This window comes from Ptychodera flava, chromosome 13, assembly GCF_041260155.1.
Source record: "Ptychodera flava strain L36383 chromosome 13, AS_Pfla_20210202, whole genome shotgun sequence".
In the NCBI taxonomy this organism is placed as follows: Eukaryota; Metazoa; Hemichordata; class Enteropneusta; family Ptychoderidae; genus Ptychodera; species Ptychodera flava.
The window spans coordinates 18,370,474-18,398,410 of record NC_091940.1 but is presented as its reverse complement, the minus strand read 5'-3'; the positions used below and the strand labels follow the sequence as shown (position 1 = coordinate 18,398,410).

General features: G+C 37.2%; 2 protein-coding genes across 2 annotated transcripts in view; one reads left to right on the top strand and one right to left on the bottom strand.

Annotated features, from left to right (window-relative positions):
• LOC139147685 (synaptic vesicle membrane protein VAT-1 homolog-like) overlaps positions 1-27,937 on the top strand; it is a 52,506-nt gene that overhangs the window by 12,053 nt on the left and 12,516 nt on the right. Inside the window, exons 2-4 of the mRNA XM_070718839.1 lie at positions 21,584-21,713; positions 23,889-24,104; positions 25,432-25,577. Of these exons, the coding sequence (XP_070574940.1) occupies positions 21,584-21,713; positions 23,889-24,104; positions 25,432-25,577 (492 nt within the window). The remainder of the gene's footprint in view (positions 1-21,583; positions 21,714-23,888; positions 24,105-25,431; positions 25,578-27,937) is intronic.
• The window catches only part of LOC139147684 (protein O-linked-mannose beta-1,4-N-acetylglucosaminyltransferase 2-like), a 45,769-nt gene that overhangs the window by 15,496 nt on the left and 2,336 nt on the right, over positions 1-27,937 (bottom strand). The gene's annotated exons all lie outside the window — the stretch shown is intronic.

The following is a 27,937-nucleotide window of genomic DNA, read 5'->3' as shown; positions in this document are numbered from 1 at the left end:
TTTCGCGATGGTTTCATTTAATTTGTCTAAAACCAGCGTCGAATATATGCATAATCACCCATTCATTCAGTATCTTTCAACATATCAAGCAATATAAGTAGCATCTCTTATCAAACAAAATTCATGAAAAATGGCCGACTTTGTCCCTTTAAGCCATAACTTTGTTTTCAGAGTCCACCCATCTTTGCACCCCAAATCTTACAATCAGGGGAGATACAAAGGTAAATGACTCCAAGCTTCTATGAACTGAAAATATTTCCTCATTTAAACTCAATTACTGTCAGTCTGTGTTTACTGAATCAATACCTGGCTATCTCAACCATTCATCTCTTCATAGGCATATTAGGCGACCTGTTCAACCCCAGTTCCATGTAAATAGGTCCACAATCTCCATTGATAACAATGAGACTTGGGCCAAACCATAATGATGAATAGGTTAATATTTCTGTATTGCTTGTACAACACATTGACCTCATTAATATTTAAATGAAAGGATTTTGCACTTGTAAAGTTGCCAAAATCTCAAAAGATTTATATGCTAGCTTGTCTTAATATGACATTTACTTTATTCTGACATGTCATGATACTGGGCAGCATATAATCAATTTATATGTTGAAGTCGTCCATGCAAGGAAAATCCATTTATGAACACATATTAATTTAGCAAGTTTATAAACTCATCCTCCGCATTTTCGTACCATAAAATCAATGTTTTTCTGAAGATTATTAATTAATCCTTGAACGATCTGTGATACAGGGAGTGTGACAGCCAGATGTATCCCTTGAATTGCCCTATTCTGGATGTTTATGATCAAAATGTCACCAGTGGTTGCTAGGAAACCATCATCTGCTCAGCATCTTCTTCAGTGGCTCAACTTTCACATTGAAATTCGAGATGTGCGTATGTACAAAATATCAACTTAGTATCTGTTATTCATGATAAGGATTTTTACTGCTCTGTATAAATCTGCGTGAAAATTTTCGGAACACAGAATCACAATTTTATGACATATTTTCAATGCAACTCTTTGGTTGTTTTTATACCATATAGATTTTCAACTTTAGAATGCCTTCTAGTTCAAACATTTGAACATAAAACACATTTATGATACACTAGGTGCTTTATTTAGCTCATTTTAAAGCTTTTTTTGTACATCTTTCTCAGTAATTTGATGAAAGACATTTCAAATGGCTTCCAACATAATGGAAACCTGCTGATATTTTGTCAACTTGATGCTTGGAAAATACAATTTACTCATCAATTCTAAATCTTTTGTACAATTGTCCGATACTTTTGCCAACGACATAAATTTAACAAAGGTACAGATAGATTTGCTGGCATGAAAAATTATGAAATCTCACCGTTGAAAAATTGAATCTCCATGATAATGTGGATTGGCACTGTGACTGTGACGGTCGAACGTAAAATTCAATAGAAAATTTTCAAGCAATTACAATGTGGAATGTGGGGAAAAATCCATACGCATAAAAATTTTCAAAGGGAAGTCATTTTCGATCAAACATGCATACATAATAAAGACAAGAAACTATTCATTGTGTCTTTCTTCTTTCCAACAAGCCATTAGGTTGCATTTTAGATCAAGTCAGAACCCCGTCAAAAACTTTCATGAAATTTCAATCCTTCACAGAAAACACATTTTCAGCCTGTTAAGCTCTGAACAGGCAATAATTGATGACTGCTAGTTTGTTTTTCCCGTTGCTTCAAAGTTAATTATGTGTGCAATTCAGGCTCTCATGAGGAGAGTTGCTAAATGAAGATTGGTGGCTGAACAAATTGAAAGAAAATTAGCAGCTCTAGTGATGTATACGCCAACTTTTACATCAACCATAGGTGGCAGGATTGGGTCTTATGAAGAAATATGATGCTCAGTCGACAATTGATTTTTGTTTTACTAGATATTTTGCCTATTCTAAAGAAAAGATAGTCATATGCCACAGAACCTGCATAGTGGAAAGGAGAAAAAAGAACATACAGTCTTCTGATTCACTTCAAGTAGCGATAATTTAATGTCTTTTGAAATGAATTTCTCCTGTAATCATCTACTTCAATTTCAGGGAATTGAAAATGGCTTCGCAGTGCAGCCTTCTTGCTAGCCACAGTCTAAAGAAGTCAGTTGATGATGGTTCGTGTGTAATTGTGTGCACTCTATTGAAAATACCGAGAAAATATCGGCAACTGGATCCAATTTCAAACCCTCCTGCAACAAGATGACATTCTACTGATTTGAATAGGCCCCCGTATACAGTATGTTGCCATTGTATAGAAATGACGTGATAATTTGTTTCAGGTCTTTTCTAAATATAGTGAGGTTGCCGGGTAATTTCACATACTTGGCCAATAAAATGACAGAACACACTGATACACCAATTTAAAATGTACGTGCAGGTTTTCAAAATAACAATTTTTTTTACTAGTTTCTAATCCAAGATACACATTTCATTTTTTGGATCAAAGGTCACTGCCATTTTCCACCGAGAGACATTCTTAGAACTATAGCTGATGGTAATTACCCACGGCACTTGGGAAAGTGCTGTTTCCAACTGTGTAAACTTCACTGGGAAGAAACCAACATTTCCAAAAAGTGGGTCAGTACAGTATATAGTCCAGTCAATTTAGGGTTTAACCTAGGACTAATTGCAACAGAAATTATTTCTTCACCATGACCTCGGAAAGGTGTCACTAATGACATATTAAAAGTATAGGAAAATATAAGGGGTGCAAATTGGTTAAATTTGCATATATTCAAATTAGCTATATATCGCCTTTAAAATGACTGCTTTACTCACATTTTGGGCATGTAAACTGAATTCAAGTGACTTTTTTCATTGCAACACAATTTAGTAAGGTTCAACAAGTTATTTTCTAAATGTCTTGAACAATAAATATCATGCAAATTAACTAATTTGCATATATTCGCAGTTTTTGCATTATTTCACCAAATAACAATGGATTTGTCGCTTTGGGCCAATCTTGACGGGTGCAGCTAGCTGGCAGGGTACGCTTACCCATTCTGGACCCATTGCCTTGTCATTTTCGATATGTTCCTTGGACCTGGTAAATTTCATAGTTACCTTGAATGATAATGATTATTGGACCTGATTTGATGTCTAATCTATTCAGACAAAATGAATGTTTAAGCTCATATATAAACAATTTTTTTCTCTATGAAATTGTTTAGGTTTTGCAAGAATTATCAATTCCATACCAAAAAATATGAGGTTTACCTAATTTGCATGCTAATTATTTTAATACAAAAGGCCTAATTTGCATAATTGACACAAACTGTCTTCTGAATACAATACGACTACAATAGCTTCCATTGACATTTTCTGGTTATTCAGAAATGCAATGAATAAAGAGAAGAGTTTCAGAGCATTACTGTTTAAATAAAGGGAATCAGAATACTTTCTTTGGATATTCTTCTTTCTTTTACGACGTTAAGGTTATTCATGAAAAATCATTGGACGTGTTCAATTTTTTGATATCCATTGTCAATAGTTCAGTCATTTTCTCATATCCATTGTCAATAGTTCAGTCATTTTCTCCTACAACATGTTCGATTGCAGTAAAATTTTTGAAGGAATTTTTTATGCTTTTGGTCACTTTTTTCAATGAAGATGGAAATATTCAGTTACTAATAAATGGTTCACCACACTTAACAGTTGTACCTGTGAATCATCTTTCTCATTATTGAACTATCATTAGTATAAATACGAACATCATTTGAATCACCATGATGGTGGTGGTGATGATAATTGTTATGATGGTCGTTATCATATCATAAATTTCTTCCTCTTCCTCCCTGTTCACATCTTCCTCAAGGTGGTTCATTTGTTTACAGCCTGAATCCTTTCGTTGACAACAGAAAGTCTAGATTTTGCTTTCTGCCGGGGTTATTGAGGCTGCTGCAGTTCATTGTAGAACCCATAAGAATGGGGAAGCGCAACTCAATGAAAAGATGTGAAGCAAGGGATGGTATAATTGTACCGCCTTTCAAATCTCAGATGTGCAAGTATCACTCATGGGTCCGTTTATGTAATGGACTTTCCATTTGCAGATTATTAGACTTTTGTATCATTACCAATAAAATCGATCATTCAAGGAATTGACAGTCTAGCCAATCTGAGGTGAGATTTCCATAAGTTTCAAAATACAGGATAACCAATTACATGATAATTTGATGTCAAAAATTTGATATCTTATTCTCGTTAACGGCAGCTCCTGTGATGCAAACCCCTTCACAGTTTGGTTTTCTTGTTTCACGGTTATAAAAATTAGAAGGAGCAGCTAGACCATGTAACATCATGAAAGGTATCTAGATTTGCTTTTATCAGTGATTCAGATTATCATAAATTAGTCAACAGATTTTTTTCAGTTTTTCCTTAAATGCTAAGGCTGTGTACTGTAAGATTAAACAGGAAACCTATCTCTTCAGTCCATTGTATGACTTTATATTAATTTTCAATTGTTGTCTTCAAGAAATTTCAAAATTTAGAGAAATGCAGTGTCCTCATTACATATTTCATAATTGGCAGTATAGTATGATAATTGTACCTCTATGTCATCATGATCATTATAATTGTAATTTCTATATCATTATTATCATAAATTTCTGTACGTGGCATTGACAGGCAAGTTGCACACCCTCAAAAGTATATCTGATTTACCAGTGACCACATAATCGGGTCTTTAATTGCATTTTGCCTGCAGTTAATCTATATTAGTAATACCAGTAAGGGTGCAAATAGAAGAAACCATTAGAGCTGAAACACAAATTTTCTTCAGCCTCTCTTAGTACAAAGCGTTGGTTATTAGGCCAATCATTTTGATATGCTTTAAGATAATCCAAATCCGCCAGAAAGTTCCAAATATTATTGTTAGGTACAGGAATTAAATTGTCTTGACATTATGCAAATTGAAACGAACTATACGAATCAATCATTGTTTAGTTTCACGGGCTTTTCATTCTGTACGCCCTATTAGTATATAATCATTACAATGAGTTAAAATACGCAGACAAAAAATAATGATGTCTGACTCAATTTCTTTTCACTGAGCAAAATGTTCATTCAAGTTATAAAATGATCATCTTTAGATAGGAAGTACTTAAAGTAATAAATAACTTAAACAAGTAGTGTCTCTTAATGTAACTTCTCATTTTACGGATAATATAATTAATTAAAATAAGTTGACGTCAATTTGAAAAATTAAAGAAAATTCTTGAATGATCATCATATTGGATTTATGCACATGAGGAATCGTTCAAAAATAGGTAAAATATATTTAGCAATGTTAGTAAAAAATGCAAATCTCTCTTTACGATATTGTATAATATTTCAAGTTTCAAGTATTACATTTAATAAAATGTGGGCATTTTCCATAAAATCTTTTACAATTAGCCCTGTTGCACAATGTAGATTGTATTAGACTTTGAATATACCTTTTCCTGGACCTTTTAAATATTTAAGGTGAAGAGATAATTCATATTACAATTAGAAAAAGGAAGTGACATGGTTTACTTATTGGACTAATGCAAATAAGAACTTTTTTATTGCTGTAAGATATATTTGAAAATATTGCGTAAACTAAAAACACAAAAATGATCTTACATAGTCACTACAATGTCAGCTTATCTCTTAAATCACTTTTGTAATAGATTATCAGCACCAGGTTTGTATAGCACCTATGACCCGTTTAGCATTTGGGTGAACTAGCTGTCGTATGCGCAACTTCATTAAACTTGCGGTATGTAAACTTCGGTATGTAATTTCCATGACCCTACAAAATTTACAATGAAGAAATAGTTCTAATGATCTCGGTTGTTTTTTTACATTATATAATTCTATATTTACAGGTCAAAAAGGGAAAAGTAAAGTTATAGGAGGGGCACATTGCAATTATGTAAATGAGGAATCTTAAATGATATGATGCATTGTTTACACACAAAAATATACAATAAATAATCAAATTGCTTGAATAGATGTCAATTTGCTCAATATATTTTAAAGAAATCTATTAACAGCAACGATTTTGTTCCCATTACTGAGTTTTACATTTATTCAAATTATGCACTGTCTCACCTCTTCCTCTTAGAGTTTACTAGTCATTTTGTTTGTCGTGCTGGGACCCCCCCCCCCCCCCCCGAAATACAGAGTGGAAACATAAATTACTTTCTGGGTAGATTAAATATAATTTTAAGTGAAATGCAGTGAAAAGTGAAACACAGTGGCAGCCATACTTGATTTACGCAAATTAGGAATATTTCTTGGGCGATAAAATATATTCAAAAATATTGCCTGGACAAAAAATAAGATAAATGCATACATTACTTGAACATAATGTCGCATTTTTCTCAATTCAATATGCATATTTCTTTTATCAATGAATGTATTGCACCCATTATCCGTTTATATCTATAAAAATTAGGTAATGTTATACCTCTTAGATTGTATTAGAGTTTTAGTATTTCATTCTGGGACCTCTCAAAAATACACAGAGAAACAATAATTCCATTGCTGTCAGAAGTAGCTTAAAATAGTTATAAATTAGGGATATACAAAGAAAACGAAGTGTCGTGGCGACCATATTGGATTTATATGCAAATGAGGAATATTTCTATGAGACAAAATATTTCCATCAACATTGTTCAAAACCAAAAACAGGCAAATAAGCCCAAAACCTGCATATATCATGTTAAGCCAAATATATTAGCAGAAAACATTCTATCAGCACCTAGTTTGTAACCATAATCTTTTTAACTTTATGCAAATTGGGCATATTTTACATTTCTAGATTGTACAAGGCATTGAGCAGTGTTGTCCTTAGAAGCCGGGTGCCGGGTAAATAACCCGGCTGTTTTGCATTTTTTCCCGGCTACTTTTAACGTAATTAGATTATTTTTATAGACCTGTAAACAGTGTAATTTCGGGATTGCACTGCCAGCTGTTAGACGGCACACGTACTATTAGCAGTTTCGCGCGACCCCTTTCCCCGCATGGAACTGCACAAACATAAAACATTTTCTAAATACCCGTTAGTGGCTTTTTGAGCCCGATCTTTTATTTATTAAATAGTGTGATTGGCTGATGGACGCCCTATGGTGTTGTCTTTGTTACGAGCAGTGTGTGTTTGATTAGTATGAAGGTCATCTTAGGTCATTTACATGCGATAGCGTATTAAAATAAAATGTGGCGTCGGCCACCGGGCATCTTGCCGATGGAACATTTTTTTCCCGAAGAAAGCCCGTTCGAAAGCTATACTTGATTCCAACAATACATTTAGTTTATGTATGAAAAACTTCAATTTCGCTAAATTTGTGAGAAAAAAGCGCCGAAAAGATGTGATTTTGATCGACGATTCCAAGTTCATGACGCAGCTAGTTTTCCTCCGCCGCGCTGGCTGCCAACGTCAGTACGAGTATGATCTTCTCAACAAATCAAGTTATTCTCAGAGCAATACCGACGCATTTTCTAGATTTAAAAACAATGAGCTAGAACTGAATTTTTTAGAACCAACTGTTTATTTGAATGGGTATTTTTTTTCATTGATTATTTTTACGTACTAGAATCCACGGTCACAGGCATGTGTGTTGCCGACCGTTGCCGACCGGCGCATCATCGTCACGCCTCACGGCTTCACTGTGGTGCTGATCCCCTGTTGTTATACGTCGTGGATTCCGGCATGGGTTCAATTTCACTGCGCCTCTCCATGTTCTCCATGTTGGGTTGCCCGATAGTGTATTTCGATGGACCCTCTGAATCATTTTTTCACGGACTCGTGGAGCAAATTTGAAGAAAATAGAGTTGTTTCCTTCCGACGCCATGCTGCATATCTGCTTTGATCAAATTTGGGGACACCGCTCGCCGCTCGCAGGTTCGAAGTCTGGCATGCGAGACTAATTCGCGGAGAGTGCTTTCGCAAACATTTTACTATTATTGTTTGCGTATTATAACTCATAATAAAAAAATGCATAGAGACTCAATCCAATGCGTAATATTATTACGCATTGGATCGACTCTCTACGCATTTTTTCATTGTTATGAGTTTTCGATATACGCATTTTTTGCGTAAATGCGAACACTGTAACAGTGAATTATCTTACCGATGTTTTTTTTTAACAAAAGCGAATGTGTTTTTATTAGAATACTGTCGGTATTTTGAATTTTCCATCCTCATTTTGGAAATGAGCAATGAAATGAGCAGACTGCAGGAGATTTAAGATTAAATGTTAAATCTTCAATGCAAATAAAACCATGAGTGTGTCATAAATAATACAAACAAAACAAAATCATGTTTGTTTGTTTTGTTGTATGTGAGCCACGTCTAAGACACACAACAAAAGTACTGTTTCAGTCTCAGCTAAATGTCACCTCAGATGCCACCAGAGAACACCATTTCCACTCCAAAATTTCATTTTTCGCCTTGCGAGAGGGGGGACACCCCCCTCTCGCGCTCTCCCCCTCGTTCGCTACGCTCAATCGCCCCTCGCTTCGCTCCGTCGCAGTCCACCCGTCTACTTTCTTGAATTACCCGGCTACTTTTAAATATAAGGAGAACACTGATTGAGTATGTCATTGTAGGACTTCTCTGAAATATACAGTGAATAAATTATTCTATTGGTGTCAGAAGTAGCTTAAAAATTGTTATTAATTGGGAAAATACAAAGAAAAGTGAAGGTTGTGGCGGCCATATTGGATTTATGCAAATGAGGAATATTTGTATGGCGACAAAATATTTCCATCAACATTACCTAAACCAAAAACAAGGTAAATACACCAAAAACCTGCATACATACCATGTTTAGCCAAATATTTTTAGCAGAAACATTCTATCAGCACCAAGTTTGTAACAGTAATCTTTTTACATCTATGCAATTAGGCACTGTTTACAATTCTAGATTGTACTAGGCTTTTAGTATGTTATTCTCTGACTTCTCTAAAATACAAGTGAAAAATTATTCTATTGCTGTCAGTAGTAGCTTAAAAATAGTTATTAATTAGAGAAAAACAAAGAAAAGTTAAGTGTTGTGGCGGCCATATTGGATTTATGCAAATGAGGATATTTCTATGACGACAAAATATTTCCATCAACATTGCCTAGACAAAAAACGAGGCAAATAAGCCAAAAACTTGTATCAAAATCATGTTTAGCCACATATTTTAAGTAAAAACCATCTATCAGCGACAATTTTATACCCATGAGCCCCCTTTACATTTATGCAAATTAGGCACTGTTGCACCCCTTAGATTTTATTATACTTTTAGTATGTTATTTCTAGGAACTTTCCAAAATGCATGGTGAAGAAATAATTTCTGTTGCAATTAGTCCTAGGTTGACCCCTTTTTTGGCTTAGATTGACTGGACTAATAATGTATGGCAAAGCTCTTGATAGAACAGAAGTCAAATACGGACAGAAAAACACATTGGTAGTACCTGGCTGTTTATCTTTGAATATTATACTCTTATTAACGTTAGTTCACGGAGTTAGTTATCAAGTTATTATGGCATTATGTTGTCTGGATAAATTATGGCTCTTGAATGTCAGCTTTGGAAGTACATCTATGACGTCTCTTATAGCTCGGCTGTGCTTAAAGCAGATTTTACACCATGCATCCTTGAAAATGACACAAAACTTTAAGAAATATTGCTGTTCTGAGGATTGATTTGTTGATCATGCAGCCATCACAGTACAACTCTGAAGTTTATTCACACTGTATCAATCTGTACAAGATCATCTACAGTCATCTTTCTATCGTGAGAAAGCTGCAGTACTGAGCTGCATAATAATCAAGAATTGCCTGATGAAACTCTGTTGAAAGCCACAGTAAAAAACCTTTTCACAGCATTCCACAGAGGGAAACCACCTCAAAAAGCCTTCACATTTCCAAACAGCCTTGGTACAAACTCCTTTTCAGCACGTCTTCAAATTGACAGTTTCCGCTTTGCCGGGACTTTATACAAACAAACATCAAAGTGAATAAATGTAGGAACATATTTCAGTGTTCCTACCTGTGATATCAAGTGATCGCTGAAGAGCTGTCATGACCTCTCCTCAAAAGACGTCTAGAATTATGACGTCAAGAATTATATGTTTTAGATTGGCAATCATCCACACTTGACCTTTAACAAACATCACTTCCTATAAGAGCATCTTCATTCCATTTTTTGAAAATAAATCTCTGATCTATATAATACCTTTTTATGTTTTCATGCTAATGAACAATGTATTAATATTGACATTTTTGGATAGAAAATATTACAATGTACGTTAATCAATGGTAAAATTTGACTTATTCTTTGAAGGAAGGACTGTGAAGCTACTGTACTGATCACTTAAGTACTGAGATAGATGAATCTTTAATGGCCAACTTGGGGAACACCGTCAAATACAGTGTTATTATCACACATTGTCGCTATGAAACCTTAAAGGATAGAGCTCTGAGTGTCACAACATAATCCAAGATTAGGGAAGCCATCAATACTGCACACTGATGTCCAATACAAGACGCACATCATCCCTCTTGCCTGCATCACTGTTGTCATGGCAACTAGAGGTCCCCCATCACTCTCCCTAAGTGAGTGCGTGGGCGGATGTTTGCACTACTTTGTGCGAGTTCGCCGATATACTGCACTGTTCCGACGAAATCCAGTTTTTTTCTTTTCCTTTGATTTTGTGACTTACAATACTGGGATTGGAGAAAGAGGCTCGGAATCAGAGTGTCTTGATCCTTGCCGATGGCACTAATTACTCGCAACACATCTGATACAGAATGCAATTATCCACCAGCATGCCCTGCATCTCTCCCAGTTTGCAGCGTCAAAGGTCAATTTTTTCCAAACTGTGTAAAGTATAGACGTGTTCAATACATACTACAAATAACACAGTACCCTGAAAATATTTTACTTCCATACAAAATTACACCGCCATATTGTATTCTAATTTTACAAAAAAATAAAAAATAATTACTGCAAAGGTGTAACACTGATATTTGGTAGTATTTATAGCTTTTCAGCTGTTGAGTGTCATTGGGAGGTACTACAGAAAATGGCCATCATTTCAGGGAGAAGAATACAAAAATATGCCTCTTTTATGGGGGAAAATTTTCAAAATGGTGAGAAAGTCTCAAACCTTTGATTGCTACTTAGTATAATTTCAAGCATTCTTGTCAAGTCTGTCATATTGCTCAAAGCTTATCTTATCTAGTACATCTAGTACATGTATGGTATAGATTTGCTCAGTGACGATTTATCTTTCTATTAGAGCAAACAATTTCAATTTCTACAATGATATAAAGTTCAGCCCTTTTCCTAGCTAGAGACTTTTAACAACCGGAAAAAAATACTTTCTTTATTTGATTCTGGCGGCAAGAAAAATCCTGGGCTTTAACTTCCAAGCTGTGTTTAGCATTGTTCAGTAATTTAATTTGTAGATCAATAATTTATGGCCATTAACTCCATCAAGACAGGCCGTTCCTAGAGAATATGCTATTTATCAGACTGTAGCAATGACTTGTATAGTCTGTGACTCCTTTCCCCTTTGAGATGACCAGTCATTCACCCACTGACCCCAAATTTCACTTTGTGAATTCAAAGAGACTTTAGCTACTGAATCAGAATGGACTGCCTGCAAATGGTTCTACATATACATAAACACAGACAATTAACCCTTTGGGTGCCAAAGTTCATTTTTGTCTCCATTAGAAAATATACTCCAGTCAATTTTTTTCAGATTTTTGTCAAAATTTTGATAACAAACTGTAGCCAATGAAATGTGATGTCCATTTAGTCCAAAATTATCAAAAAATTAAAGAAAAATTCAGAAAAATTGGTAAAAATGTTGCACTAAAATTTTGGTGTGAACAATTATAGCACTCAGGGTTAATTCTGTCAGTGTGAACATACTGCAACAGATAGTTCTTATTGAATATTGATTCAAATAAGAATTCAGTCTGCATATATAAATGCTATTGAACTTTTTGTATCATTGACATGTGAAATATGTTGCCATTGTAAAACAGCTATATGCACTCAGAGGCACTGTACAAAAAAACGTCCTTGATATAATGAAAGCTATAATCAGTGCTGGCAGGGTTATACTCGCATCCACCAATGTGTTACTGTAGTCCAACCCTATTGATTTCAATATAGTAGGACGTGTAGATGGGAAAATGGGAAGGGAGACATTCAAATTTTTAAATAGGAAAGAGAGATTAATTACTTTAAAGGGTTGGTCCAGTTTTTGAATTATTGATGGCTTGATATACCAACACAAATATGAAGCAAAACAGATATGAAAGTGGACGTTGTGTTTCAGTTTAATGCCAAATGTAGTAATTTTATTCCATACTACATGTAGTGTGATAGACTTTTTAGTCACTTAATTGATCAACACACTTCCGAAAGCGCAAATATAGCAAGAACAAGTCATCGTTGATGACACAGTCCCCACTTGTTAATAGGTACTTTGATTACAGGTCCTCAGAGAGGATAGAGTCCTCTTCATTAGGTCTGTGATAAAAATACTTTTGAATAAATTCGCTTGATACATGTCTGAGTTGTAGTTCAGGACATGAAAAAATGGTATAAAATGGCCACATGGTGGCCATATTGGATCGTATCACAAACAAATCAATGTGCATATGTATGACTTAGGTCAATGTCCTTGTACCAACTTTGATTAAAATCGGTTGAGATATGCCTGAGTTATGGCTTTGTACATGAAAAACTCATAACAAAATGGCCGCACAGCAGCCAATTGAATCGTATCACAAAACAAATTAACGTGCATATGTATGACATTGGTCAATCTCCTTTTACCACTTTGAATAAAATCGCTTGTTACATGTCTGAGTTATGGTCCTGGACATGAAAAACGTAATAAAATGGCCACACGGCGGCCATATTGGATCGTATTACAAAACAAATCAATTTGCATGTGTATGACATAGGTCAATGTCCTTGTACCAATTTTGAATAAAATCGGTGAGATATGCCTGAGTTATGGCTCTGTATATTAAAAAATCATAACAAATGGCCGCACAGCGGCCATATTGGATTGTATCACAAAACAATTGATGTGCATGGCTATGACATTGATCAATGTCCTTGTACCAACTTTGAATAAAATCTGTTGAAACATGCCTGAGTAATGGCTCTGTACATGAAAAAATCATAATAAAATGGCCGCCTGGCGGCCATATTGGATCGTATCACAAAACAAATTTACGTTGTTACGTGCAGAGAAAACGAACAAAAGGGTGAACTCAGCAGTTTCCGTTTAAACAATTTATTACGAAAACAAAACTAATTGCTAAGTCAGGGACAGAGTACAAGCTTTAAAAGTGTACAGACTACTTATCTCAGCTGGGACGGCAAAGCTCCAGTCTCAGAGTTGTAACAGTCAGTCGGATGAATGAACAGTCCTTTGGCTTGCAGGCTTGAAGCTGCACAAAGTCCACAGTATAAATCCAGCGTTGACAGTGAAGGTCTTGAAAAGTCTTGAGAATGACTACTGCTGGAGTTTAGTAACACACAAGAGACACGATCCCAAAAGTCTGACTGGAAGCCGTGCACGTCCCTCCCACAAAGGCATACAAGAACAATCCAGAACCCCCATTGACATGCCAACCACTGTTCCAAAACCATCTCCCCCACACAACCAATCAACCCTCCAGAACACTCCAAACATGACCAACCGAATTCAAGGCTGCGAGGCCACCAAGGGCAGCGACCTGAGAACGTTCCAGACCAACTGAACCCAGGTCACGATGAGTGTGGGGGGAATGACCTACATAACACACCCCCTCTTCAAAAAAAGAAAATTTTTCAAAGAAAAATCTTTCTTTTACAAATGTAATCTTGAAAAAGATTTAAGTACTCAAATTTTGTTTTACTCTAAAGTAAAATTTCTTGAAAGTGAACAACAATAAAATTTCTTGAAAGTGAACAACAATAAACTCTAAATACGAGAGAGACAGTCTGCAATTAAATTGTCTCTGCCTTTGATATGTCTAATGTCAAGATTAAACTCCTGTAACATTAAACTCCATCTTAGCAATCTCTGATTTTTGCCTTTAAATTTCTGCAGAAAAACAAGAGGGTTGTGATCAATATGAACCACTATTGGCTGATTTGAAGAAGTAACATAAACTTCAAAATGCTGTAAAGCTAATATCAAAGATAAACACTCTTTTTCAATTGTAGAGTAGTTTCTCTGAGATTTGTTAAATTTGCGTGAAAAATAGCAAACAGGATGATCTATACCATGACTATCCTCTTGCAATAAAACAGCACCAGCAGCCGTATCACTAGCATCTACAGCTAATTTGAATGGCAAAGTGAAATCTGGTGCAGACAACACTGGGGCACTTTGCAGTATGGCTTTAAGTGTATCAAATGCCTGTTGGCATTGCTCTGACCAAACAAACTTTACTTTCTTTTTAAGTAAGTTAGTCAAAGGCTCAGTAATTGTGGAGAAATTTGGACAGAATTTTCTGTAGTAACCAGCCATACCGAGAAAGCGCATCAGTTGTCGTTTGCAGTTTGGTATGGGAAAACTTGAAATGGCACTGATTTTGGCATCAACAGGTTTTACCTCACCCTGTCCTACAGTATGTCCGAGGTAAGTTACCCTCGCCCAACCAAACTCAGATTTGGCAAGGTTGACAGTCAACATTGCTTTGCTCAGTCTCTCAAAGAACTTCCGCATGAGCTTGATGTGTTCCTCCCAGGTGTCACTATACAGGACGACGTCGTCAACGTAGCTGCCACACCCGTCTAGCCCGGATATGACGTCGTTGATCATCCGTTGGAACGTTGCCGGAGAGTTCTTCATTCCGAATGGCATCACCTTGTACTGGAACAATCCGTCTGGTGTAACAAAGGCGGATATTTCACGAGCACGATCCGTCAGAGGGACTTGCCAAAATCCCTTCAGTAGGTCAAATTTTGTCACATACTTGGCTTTTCCCACTCGGTCGATGCAGTCATCAATCCTCGGGATTGGGAAAGTGTCTGTCTTTGTTAAAGTGTTGACCTTCCTAAAGTCCGTGCACATACGATAACTGTGATCTGATTTGGGAACAAGTATGCACGGCGAACTCCAGTTACTTTTACTGGGTTCAATAAAGTCATTGTCCAGCAGGTATTTGACTTCTTCCTGGAGATATTTTGCTTTTGTTGGATTCAGTCTGTATGGATGTTGTTTTACAGGCTTACTGTCCCCAACATCAACGTCGTGATAGATGACGTTTGTCCTCGTTGGAACATCTTGAAACAGGTGTTTATATTCGTGGAGCAGTTCTTTCACCTGTTGTTGTTGTTCTGGCTGGAGGTGTGCCAACTTTGTAGACTCCAGCTTCTCCAGGATTTCTGAGTTCTGAAGCTTGACCGAGCCCAGCTTTGAGTTTAGAGTATTTTCACTCAAGTCAGTTTCAGTATCACTATCTTCATAATGGTTTGAACTGACTGCACTGACAGGCTGAGTTATAGTAGGATTATCCCTATCCAAATATGGCTTAAGCATATTTATGTGACATAGCTGTTTTTGTTTTCGCCTGTCAGGTGTTATTATGATGTAATTTAAATCACTCAATTTCTTATCAATTAGGTATGGCCCAAAGTAACGAGCATGGAGTGGTTTGCCAGGAATTGGAAGTAGAACAAGAACTTTTTGACCTGGTTCAAACTTCCGTTTTGAGGTGCTTTTATCATATTTGGTTTTCATTGACTGCTGAGATGACTCAAGATTTTCTCTGGCTAATTCACATGCTTTAGAGAGTTTTCGTACGAAAATCTGACACATATTGCAAAATATTCAGACAATCATCATCGTCTGATAGGAATTTCTCTTTAACGAGCTTAAGTGGGCCACGGACTGTATGTCCAAATACAAGCTCAAATGGGCTAAAACCAAGAGACTCCTGAATTGACTCTCTAACAGCAAAGAGCAAAAAATAAATTCCTTCATCCCACTGCTTCTCTGTGTCAAAACAGTAGTCCTAATCATGTTTTTCAAAGTTTGATGAAATCGCTCAAGAGCACCCTGACTTTCTGGATGATAGGCGGATGACCTATACTGTTTAATGCCTAGCTGATCCATTACTTGTTGAAAAATTCCAGACATAAAGTTGGAGCCTTGATCGGACTGGACACATTTAGGGAGGCCAAATAAAGTGAAAAATTTGACTAAAGCTTTCACTATAGTCTTTGTCTTTATATTTCTCAGTGGTATGGCTTCTGGGAACCGAGTTGATGTACACATTATTGTCAGCATGTACTCATTTCCTGATCTTGTTTTTGGTAGGGGCCCAACACAGTCTATTAGTATCCTACTAAATGGTTCTTGAAATGCAGGAATTGGCTGTAAAGGGGCCTTTGGAATGGTCTGATTTGGCTTTCCTACCATTTGACATGTGTGACAAGTTTTACAGAAATGTGCTACATCCTGCCTGTGATTAGGCCAATAAAAGTGACTGAGAATTTTATGATAAGTTTTCCTGACTCCTAAGTGACCAGCCCAGGGGTTTCATGGGCCAGGCGCAATATTTCAGCATGGTAGGGCTTTGGAACCACAATTTGATGTTTTATAGCCAATCGTCATCAACCAAGACATCTGGAGGTCTCCATTTACGCATGAGAATACCAGATTTTGTATAATAGGAAACAGAGCTATCTGAAGTTTTACCTTCATCATCTACCCTGTCAAACAAAGACAAAATATCTGGGTCTTTGTGTTGTTCTGCAATGAGATTTGATCTAGAAAATGTCTGACTTTGGTCAGCAGTTTTACTGGAAGTTGCAAATCCACGAGGGATAACGGAATGATCCGTGTCAAACACCTGACTGAGAAAGGTGTCATTTAAGTCAACATCTGTGACATTATTCTTGAGAGTATTTTGATTCTCGGAAGTTTTCTTTGACATGGCTCGAGTAATTGCACACGAAGGAAATAAATCGGGTATCTCTTGTTCAATTGGCTCTGGATCCTGATCTAAACTAGGATTATCAGTCACAAGTGGATTAGTAATGACCTTGTCCCCAGCAAGGTCGTTTCCAAGAAGAAGGTGAATCCCTTCAAAAGGCAAAAAAGGCCTAATACCTAAAGCCACAGGTCCAGAAACAAAGTCCGAAGACAAGTAGACATTATGGAGAGGAACAGGAATGAAGTCATTGCAATCTACCCCCTTAATAAGAACTTTAGAACCTGAAAATGACTTTTCAGAAAACGGCAGGGTATCTGCCAACAAAAGAGACTGGGAAGCCCCGGTATCTCTTAAAATTTGACAGGGGTAGCGAAGAGAAATCACTAGAAAGTGATATAAAACCATCATGAATAAATGGTTCGAAAATACCCATAATGCTATCTTGAGAAGAATTGACCTTGACCTCATTAATTGGGGATAAGAGGGGTTTAACCTCAAAAATGTGTTGCACACATTATTAGACTCTAATTGAGTTGATGAAGAAATAAAGCCGGTGGGCTTAGATCCACTTTGACCACTTTGACCTTCACGTTTTCTTTTCAATTTGAAACAATCTGACATTAAATGGCCGTCTTTCTTACAATAATTACAAGAAAGTGTACCGAACTGTTTGTCAGAAGGAGATTGAGACTTGGGATCTGATGATGTGGGAGTGTTACTTGAACTCTTGTGAACTGTTGTCATTTGATTTCCTACTCTCCTTTGAAAAATTCTTGGATGAAAAGGAGGAGTTAAATTTACCTGCATTGTTTCTGTATGAAAAGGACTGGGATGGTTTGCTGAGAAATGAAGATTTGTGGGTCAATGAATAATCATCGGCCAAACGTGCAGCAACCTCTAATGTATCTGCCTTTTGTTCATTGATAAACGTCTTGATGTCACTCCGAATGCACCTCTTAAATTCTTCAATCAAAACAAGCTGTCGTAATTTGTCATAATTCTGACTGACCTTTTCCGAAGAACACCAACGATCAAACAGTTGTTCTTTTGTTCGAGCAAATTCAACATAAGTTTGATCCTTCACCTTCTCACAATCCCTAAATTTCTGACGGTAAGCTTCAGGCACCAACTCATAGCCCTTGAGAATTAATTCCTTCACAGAATCATAATTTGAAGCCTGCTCTACTGACAACTGAATGTAAATTTCTCTGGCTTTACCCACCAAAGCACTCTGCAAAAGCATAGACCAGGACTCCTTAGGCCAATTCAGACTCTGAGCAATTTTCTCAAAATGAAGGAAATATTTTATCAACATCCTTTTCTTGGAAAGGGGGAACTAACCTGAAATGCTTAGTGATGTCAAACTTGTCTGAAGGGAAGAATTTTCCTGACTGTCCAAGCTCTAAACGTTTTATTTCTAACTGCAGTCGGTGTTCTGCTAATTCTCTTTCCTTTTCTTTTTCCTCTCTTTCTTTCTCCCTTTGTCTTTCTTCCATTTGCAATTCTTTTTCTTTCATTTCCAATTCCCTCTCTTTCTGTCTTTCTTCCATTTCTAACTGCATTTGTATTTTTTCTTTTTCTAATGCCTGTCTCTCCTTTTCCATTTGTAATTCTTTTTCTTTCATTTGTAATTCTTTTTCTTTTTCTAATGCCAATTTTTTTAGCTCGAAATCTGCCTGTATTTCTAATTCCAATTTTTTGAGTTCGAAGGAAGACTCAGGCTCATAATCTTTTAAGGCAGACTCCTCAAAATGGCCAGAATTAACTAAATGTTTTGCAATCTTGAACTGTATTTCTCGCTTGCGCATAGATCTTTTGACATCTACTTTAAGGAAATTGGCCAGTGCTATGAGGTTGTCTTTTCTGAGGGAATTAAATGTGTCCTGATCAAGGTCATCCATAAATTCGTCTGGCTTGAATTCCGCCATGATTGAATTTAGCTGAGTTCACAGTATACAGTAGTTTTGAAAAGGTAGGCAAAATGTTGTCAAACGGCTCAAAATATTCGTCTCCCGGACGAGCCCCCAATTTGTTACGTGCAGAGAAAACGAACAAAAGGGTGAACTCAGCAGTTTACGTTTAAACAAAATTTATTACGAAAACAAACTAATTGCTAAGTCAGGGACAGAGTACAAGCTTTAAAAGTGTACAGACTACTTATCTCAGCTGGGACGGCAAAGCTCCAGTCTCAGAGCTGTAACAGTCAGTCGGATGAATGAACAGTCCCCCGGCTTGCAGGCCTGAAGCTGCACAAAGTCCACAGTATAAATCCAGCGTGACAGTGAAGGCCTTGAAAAGTCTTGAGAATGACTACTGCTGGAGTTTAGTAACACACAAGAGACACGATCCCAAAAGTCTGACTGGAAGCCGTGCACGTCCCTCCCACAAAGGCATACAAGAACAATCCAGAACCCTTATTGACATGCAACTCACTGTTCCAAAACCATCTCCCCTACACAACCAATCAACCCTCCAGAACACTCCAAACATGACCAACCGAATTCAAGGCTGCGAGGCCACTCAAGGCAGCGACCCTGAGAACGTTCCAGACCAACTGAACCCAGGTCACGATGAGTGTGGGGGGAATGACCTACATAACAACTGTATATGTATGACATAGGTCAATGTCCTTTTACCAACTTTGAATAAAATCAGTTGAGATATGCCTGAGTTATGGCTCTGTACATGAAAAAATCGTAACAAAATGGCCGCACGGCAGCCATATTGGATCGTATCACAAAAAAAATTAAAGTGCATATCTATGACATTGGTCAATGTCCTTGTATCAACTTTGAATAAAATCAGTTGAAACATGCCTGAGTTATTGCTCTGTACATGAAAAAATCGTAATAAAATGGCCGCCTGGCAGCCATATTGGATCGTATCAGGAAACAAATCAATGTGCATCTGTATGACATATGATGTAATCCTTGTACCAAGTTTGAATGAAATCGCTGCAGGCGTCTCTGAGATATCTGCGTGAACGACGGACGCACAGAACGCACGGACGGACGGACGGACGCACAGGACATGACAAACCTATAAGTCCCCTCGGACGATGTCCGTGGGGACTAACAAACTAAACATTGCACGAAACGTTGATGATGTCTTTACCTGTAGCTGCTGGGGGAAACATGAGAGAACATGTTTACACATGTAATCTACTTAAAGGTAAAATGCACCCTGGGAATAGAAATTCAGACTCACAAATTTTTACAATTCTTTTCTGGTTTACCACTTGTGGCGATTCATCTTACAGCTCTTGGAGACAGCTCTTGGAGAAAGTGAAGTTTTCACCGTCCCAGTTTTGTGATGATGGAATATTTTATTTTTTCCCATAGAACTAACACAGGGATGGCGGCCATTTTGAATTTCAAATATCTGGATTAGGTAATTAGTTTCTCTGGTTACTGTATCTCAATGTGCACGGTGACCCCTGATTTTATTCTGGATTAATACAGGGAGTGGTTGGAAGTTTTGTTCAGGAAAGTTTGAGCGAAAGATCGACTTTCAATTTTGAGGTGTGTACTACCTTAATCTGTAGTGTAGTCTCAATTCATATATAGAATAAAGCAAAATTAATCTTGTTATCAGACCAAGGCCAATAACCAATTATTTGAAGACTCCAAAAAAATGATTATTAAATTAATTAGTTGATCACATATTAATCATTCTTATGGATTCTTATAATAATTGGGAATTTGCTTGTGTCAGATTACTGTGTAATTGGTTAATCCAATTAATCAGCTCAATTAGCTTGATAATCAAACAGAGGCCAATCACCAAGTATTTGGAGATTCCATATGAATGATTACTGTTCTGCAAGTGGTGATTATATGTGTATTATATATTAGTAGCATGTAAAAATTAGTGAAACTTTTAAGGGTGTTCAAGTTGAACTGTGCAAATGTGGCAACTGCAAGAATAGCTGAGAGATCATAATTTGTGTTGTATTGTTTTGATCGAAATGTTTCCTTCCCTTTCATCTTATGGCAGTTTTAAAAGTATTTTGGACTCTTCAACTCCTTGACTTTGGAATCATTCAGGTGTAGTACATGTGTCTGTGTGTCTTGTCGCTAAGGAAGCGATAAGTAAGGTTACTGATGCAATGCCAACTGCTGCTAATAAAATTTCCAGGATGTTGTTCTCCATCACAAGGAGCAGGTGGGGGGGGGGGGGGGGGGGGGGGGGGGGGGGGGGGGGGGGGGGGGGGGGGGGGGGGGGGGGGGGGAATTGGGTGGTAATACTCCTTTGTCTGTCTGTCTGTGATGTTGAGAATTCATGGGGCACTCTTTCCTTTCAGAATTCTGTACAGCTGGGAAATCCATGCAGTGAGAATGAAATGTACTGGTAGAAGGCATTTCAGTTATGTTTTCCTGCCTGCTTTGTTCTGCAAAACGGAAATCGCTAATCATATCTAATCAGCCTTGCCTCGTTGCAAACGCCAATCATCAAAACTTCACAAAAGATAATTCCTGAGATATTCCTTTTCTTGAGCACCTGCCCTTTTGACAACTGTAATTATCCATTCCTTTTTTATCTCTCAGCGGGGATGATTTTATATTATAGTTGCATCCTTTGAGAGTTAGCTGCCCCGGGTTTATGTTGCTCTCTGTTCTGATTGCATATTCTCTTGCAGTGGTTTGAATTTCTACGACCTGATGGTTCGCCAAGGTGCCGTTGATAACCCTCCGAAGACGCCCATAGTGCTCGGCTTTGAATGTTCCGGAGTTATTGAAGCAGTTGGAGGCAGTGTCACTGATTTCCAGGTACCGATAATGTCACTGCTTTGTTGTTCTATGACATAGCCCACATGTATAGTTGTGTCTTCAATTTTTTTCGTTTGGTCTTGATTTTTTAAAGTTTCAAATAAAGATAATATAAACAACTACGGTGATAAAAATACAGTTTTTTTTCAATATTGCGCAATCATGAAGTTTATCAAATCTCTCTGATAAAACCTAGCTCTCTTCCCAGTGGCCTTTTAGTTCTCACATGAAAATTTAACCTGCATTTTGACTTATCTACTCACTAATTGACTCAGAATAATGATAGATTTTTTTTATTTTAAAGGAATGAAATGATCCATTTATGATCAGATGTAAAACAGATGGCAAGTTTATATATCATCAAATTGGCCATTCAATGGCTGTTGTTGCTTTCCTAGTATATACCATGGTCTTCTATTATTTAATTCAAAAAATAATGAAAGAAAAGTTTGACATTTTCTCAAGTTATGACAACCTCACCCACCGTCTGTCCAATCCACAGAAATACGTCTTGTGGCAGTGACAACTGACTGTCAAAGATGCTAAGAACTTCCACTTGTAATTTGTTAAGGATACCTGAACTCATCTTGCATTGCGCTGCTGGTCAGTTGCATTCTGGGATTGAGCATCATGCTCGCTGGCATGCCATCACTGTGTATTAGGAGTGAGAAGCCGGCAGCTTGATTTTGATATAGCTGGGGAACTCTGCATACAATGTATTCATATTTAAATATGGTTGGACAGATCTACCCAATAGCAAAATTTGATTTGCCGTACAATAAACTGCATGCTCCCTTAACTTTATCAATTTTTTTTCATTTTCAGATCAGACAGATATTTGAATTTTTTAAATAATATGGCAATTCCAATATTTGTGTCGCATCAAATGGTCTTATCACACTGGTGACCCACATGGAATTGAGTGACAAATTGCTCTGCAATTATTAGATTGAAAGTCTTTGGAATTTTGTCATCCTTATCAATGGCATCACAGTATTTTGCAATCTGTAAACCATTCAATGTCGGAGATGGAATATTAGTTGTAGGAATATGATGCAACCGAAACACAAAAGTTTGCTACTCTCTGCCAGGAAACAGTTTCCTTTTCAAAAGAGTAGTCTGTTGTTTATCTACTTTGGAACGCGCGGCAATTCCAATCTTTCATCAAGAGGCATTTTTTTTTGGTAATTTGGTTTCTGTTGAAGCACTTACAAAAGGTATGCTGATAAAATTTGTAGTCTACAAGAGGAAACTGATGATGAGGGCTTTCACACCACAGCAGGCTGCATTGATTTTGTAACACGTTTATGTTGTCAGCAATTTAGACACTCACGTTAGCAGTAGTGTCAAGCCACTCCACGGTGCCTGGCATAATCAAACTGACGATGCACAGAGCCAACCTTATTCTGGCAGCATCGCACAGCAAATTTTACCATTATTAAAGATCTTCACAAAAATGATTAGAATTCAAGATACTGCATGAAAATGATATTTTCTCAGATCAGTCCTCAACTTTATTATGTGTTCGCAGGGCTCTCCACACAGGGACTCGTAGGGGTGGGCCACCTGTCAGTTTTTTTAAACAATATTTATTCATATATTAATAACTGTACAAAAGAATATATTTTCACAACAAAAGAGTAAGCAAATTGTAAATTGATATGTAAATTGGCTGCCCCTGTATTTTCCAAAGCTGTGGAGCACACTGGTTTGTATATTCTGAGCCTGCAATGGGTCCAAATCACATTATTAATTCTTACATTCCTACTTGCAGAACAATACTGAGTGCCAGAAGGGAAAATTTCTTTTGGAAAAGGATCATTGCCCCTATTAGCGCCCCCCCCCCATTTTCCACGTGTTATGATCCAACTTTACTGCTAGAACAATAAGGTTGAAAAAATTTGCTTGCTGGCAAAGGTTTGACAAGATCAATATTCAATGTCTCCGCAAGAATACTTCAGTGACTGCGAAAAGGTTGTACATGTACTCATGCTGGCTGGTTGATTTATAATGTACAACGATGGAAATGTTGATTGCTCTTATTGGCTTGGGTGTACGTAAACCATTTTTTATGAGCCATAACAAATTTTTTTTTAGCAGTGGTGATTTTATTGATTGTTATTCTGCAAGACTGACATCAATTCAATTTTGAACAGATAAAAATGTTCATTTCAGGTTGGGAGTAATGTGATTGCTATCACCAACTACGGGGCCTGGTCTGAGCTTGTTACCGTGCCAACCAAATTCTGCTTCCATATGCCTGATGGGATGAGCTTCGAGGATGCAGCTGCCCTTCCAATTAGTTACACCACCGCCCACATATTACTCTATGAATTAGGCAATTTGAAAAAAGGGAAATCTGTGTTGGTGCATTCTGCAGGGGGAGCAGTGGTGAGTATCGGAATAGCTCTTTCAATGTACAGTCTATAAGTGTATATGCTATCTTGTGCCATGTGTACACGCAACAAATTTTCTCCAAAAAAATGGGACAAAATACATTATCGTTTGATCACAGAGCAGATGATACTCCGAAAAACAATAAATTTAAACTGAATTTTAAATGAAACATCTCAAAATTAAAAGCTACATGTGCACCTCGATAAATTTCTAGCCCAGGGGCCAGAATTATAACAGACCGCTACAGGTTCCTACATGTAAAACAAATATCGTATGCCTCCCGACACTACTTCACTTCAGTTACCATGGAAATTTGAAATCATTAATTCATTACCTACGACAGAGCAAATCTTGTTAGCTATGGGACAGTCTACTTACACACGCCCACACAGGTAAACCTTTCACATGTGAATAAACTGAAGGCAGTTATTTGACCGCAGTTAAAACTGTGCTTTAGCAGAAGCTTCTGCGATATTAAAGCAGCAGTTTGTTGAGTTCCAAATTACTTTCGCAAGTAATAGATGTACGCTGCCACTTTGCATCACATGGATGGTGTTCATGAGTGAAATCATTGTTTTTGTAGGACTTCACTTGTTCTGTACTTCGTTTTGTTAAAGCTCCATAAGCTGTATCCTGTGGCTATTTTTTCAGAGCTTTTGTTTTGTGGTTTTTCAACACTTTCTGCATCGAATCCCTAAACTGTAATTTAATGCCAAGTATCTAGCATATCAACACAACCTATATGAGTATAATCTCCATTGTTATTGTTGAAAATTGTATTCAAGTCCGGACTAGAATTCATTTGTAAACAATAAACAATGATCACTACACACATACAAGCTGTGTTGACAAAAAGAATATTTGAAATTTCAGCATGACAAATGGATTAGGGTCAGACACGGTAGTTGATATACAGAAGCAGAATACTGAAAAACTTGCCACAAGTTACAGTTTATGTCCCTTTAAAGTTGCGCCATAATTTGTTCTGGCTTTGAGCTGCTAAATTTCTCAAAAATTGTACATTCTGATTTCAATTTTTTATCTTTTCCTTTCTTCAATCCATGAACATTCATTATTCCTATACAAGTTTTTATTGACTTTAACCTAATGTGGCTCAGGGAAAAAGTAGATCTACATATCATCATCCTTTCATAAACGAGGCTTATAATTTCTTTTGCAAAATAAAATGCTGAACTCAAGGGATATGACTTTCTCTGCTATATCTATTTGTTGCAAGATTTGGAGGGTCATGAATATGTACTATATATGCAACTGATACAGAGATACAATTGAAATACTAATTCTGTTCGCACACCATCAGGGCAGTGCTGTGGCTCAACTCAGCAAACAGCTAGAGAATGTGACTTTGTTTGGAACAGCGTCAGCTCATAAACACGAAGCATTGAAGGAGAACTGGCAGCATTTATTCGACCGTGAAGTCCAGGATTACCACCAGGAAGTGAAAAAGTCAGTACAGTACTGCTTTTTGAATTTTTTTTTGTGTTCAGTTGACATACTGTCAGCAGACATCCAAAACTCATGATTAGAAATCATTTTTCTGCTGTACCTCTCGCTGCTTTGTTGCTTTCAGTGAAAATGTCACAGAAAGACTGTAGAACAAGCTAAATGTCTATGCATCTAATGATTGTTATGTGCATATGAGAATGACAACATCATGAATGTCTTACCATAAGCCGATGATTGTGGAGCAATTGAAGGTACCTGGGCTCAACAGTTGGCCAATAAGAGTTGGCTAGAACCAGTCCAAATACACAATTTACATATTTATCCCAATAAAGCTGTACACATGGTGGTATGCGTATGCCAAAAATATGCATTATTGCAATGCTTCAGATCCAGTGCACTAGTTTAAAGGGCGAGTATCTTACTTTTGATGGTTTTTTTTCACTATACCCAGTCTGGATCATTATCACTTGTCAGTGTATTCTACACATGTAAAGGCAGAGAGCAATGAGCTGAATACTGTATATCTTAACGTGTTTTTTGGGGAGTAGAACGAGAAACTGTAGTTGACATTACAATGAAAATAGTGAGCAAAAAATCATCACAAGTTCAAAACTATATACTTGAGGACCCCACTCAGTACATATGCTTATCTACAGGCTGTCTGGATGCAGATGTTTACAGTAATAGTCTATGTTGAACAAGTCATCGTTGATGACACAGTCCCCACTTGTTAATGGGTACTTTGATTACATGTCCTAAGAGGATAGAGTCCTCTTCACTAATTGAGACATGCCCAAGTTTTGGCGAAGGACACGGAAAAAATTGTAACAAAATGGCTGCCATGCAGCCATATTGGATCATATCAAGAAACAAATTGACAAACATATGTATGACATAGTTTAATGTCCTTGTACCAACTTTGAATAAAATCGGTTAAGATATGCCTTAGAGTATTATGGCCCTCGACAGGAAAAATCGTAATAAAATGGCCGCAAGGCAGCCATATTGGATCGTATCACATAACAAATTGACATGCATATGAATGACATTAGTCAATCTCCTTGTACCAACTTTGAATAAAATCCGTTGAAACATGTCTGAGTTATTGCTCTGTACATGAAAATATCGTAATAAAATGGCTGCCTAGCGGCCATACTGGATCGTATCACATAACAAATTGACGTACATATGTAAGACATAGGTCAATGTCCTTGTACCAACTTTGAATAAAATCGGTTGAGATTTGCCTGAGTTATGCCTCTGCATATGAAAAAATCGTAATAATGGCCACACAGCAGCCATATTGGATTGTATCACAAAACAAATTGACATGCATATCTATGACATTGGTCAATGTCCTTGTGCCAACTTTGAATAAAATCGGTTAAAACATGTCTGAGTTATGGCACTGTATATGAAAAAATCGTAATAAAATGGCCGCCTCGCGGCCATATTGGATCGTATCACAAAACAAATCGACATGCATATCTATGACATTGGTCAATGTCCTTTTACCAACTTGGAATAAAATCGGTTGAAACATGTCTGAGTTATGGCTCTGTACATGAAAAAATCGTATTAAAAATGGCCGCCTGGCGGCCATATTGGATCGTATCACAAAACAAAATGACGTGCTATCTATGACATTGGTCAATGTCCTTGTACCAACTTTGAATAAAATCAGGTTGCAACATGTTTGAGATCTGGCTCTGTACATGAAAAAATCGTAATAAAATGGCCGCCTGGCGGCCATATTGGATCGTATCACAAAACAAAATGACGTGCATATCTATGACATTGGTCAATGTCCTTGTACCAACTTGGAATAAAATCGGTTGAAACATGTCTGAGTTATGGCTCTGTACATGAAAAAATCGTAATAAAATGGCCGCCTGGCGACCATATTGGATCGTATCACAAAACAAATCGACGTGCATCTGTATGACATATGAAGTAATCCTTGTACCAAGTTTGAATGAAATCGCTTCTTGCATCTCTGAGATATCTGCGTGAACGGACGGACGCACGCACGGACGCACACACGCACGCACGGACGCACACACGCACGGACATGACCAAACCTATAAGTCCCCCCGGACGGTGTCTGTGGGGACTAATAAATACGTCAGTCCACAAAAGGAGCTGTTTTATCTGTGTTGTGTATCACACTCAAATAGTGTGGTTTGAGTGTGGGTATAGAAGTGCATGTATAGATGGGTTGTAAATTGGCTTTATTTTACTTTAGTTGGTCAATGCTCTTCCCATGAACCATTTCCTCCCTTTTTATCTACTAGTATTTCATCCTTTTTTATCTACTAGTATTTCACTTTGCTTTCCTGATGGGAAAGTCCTCTCAAACT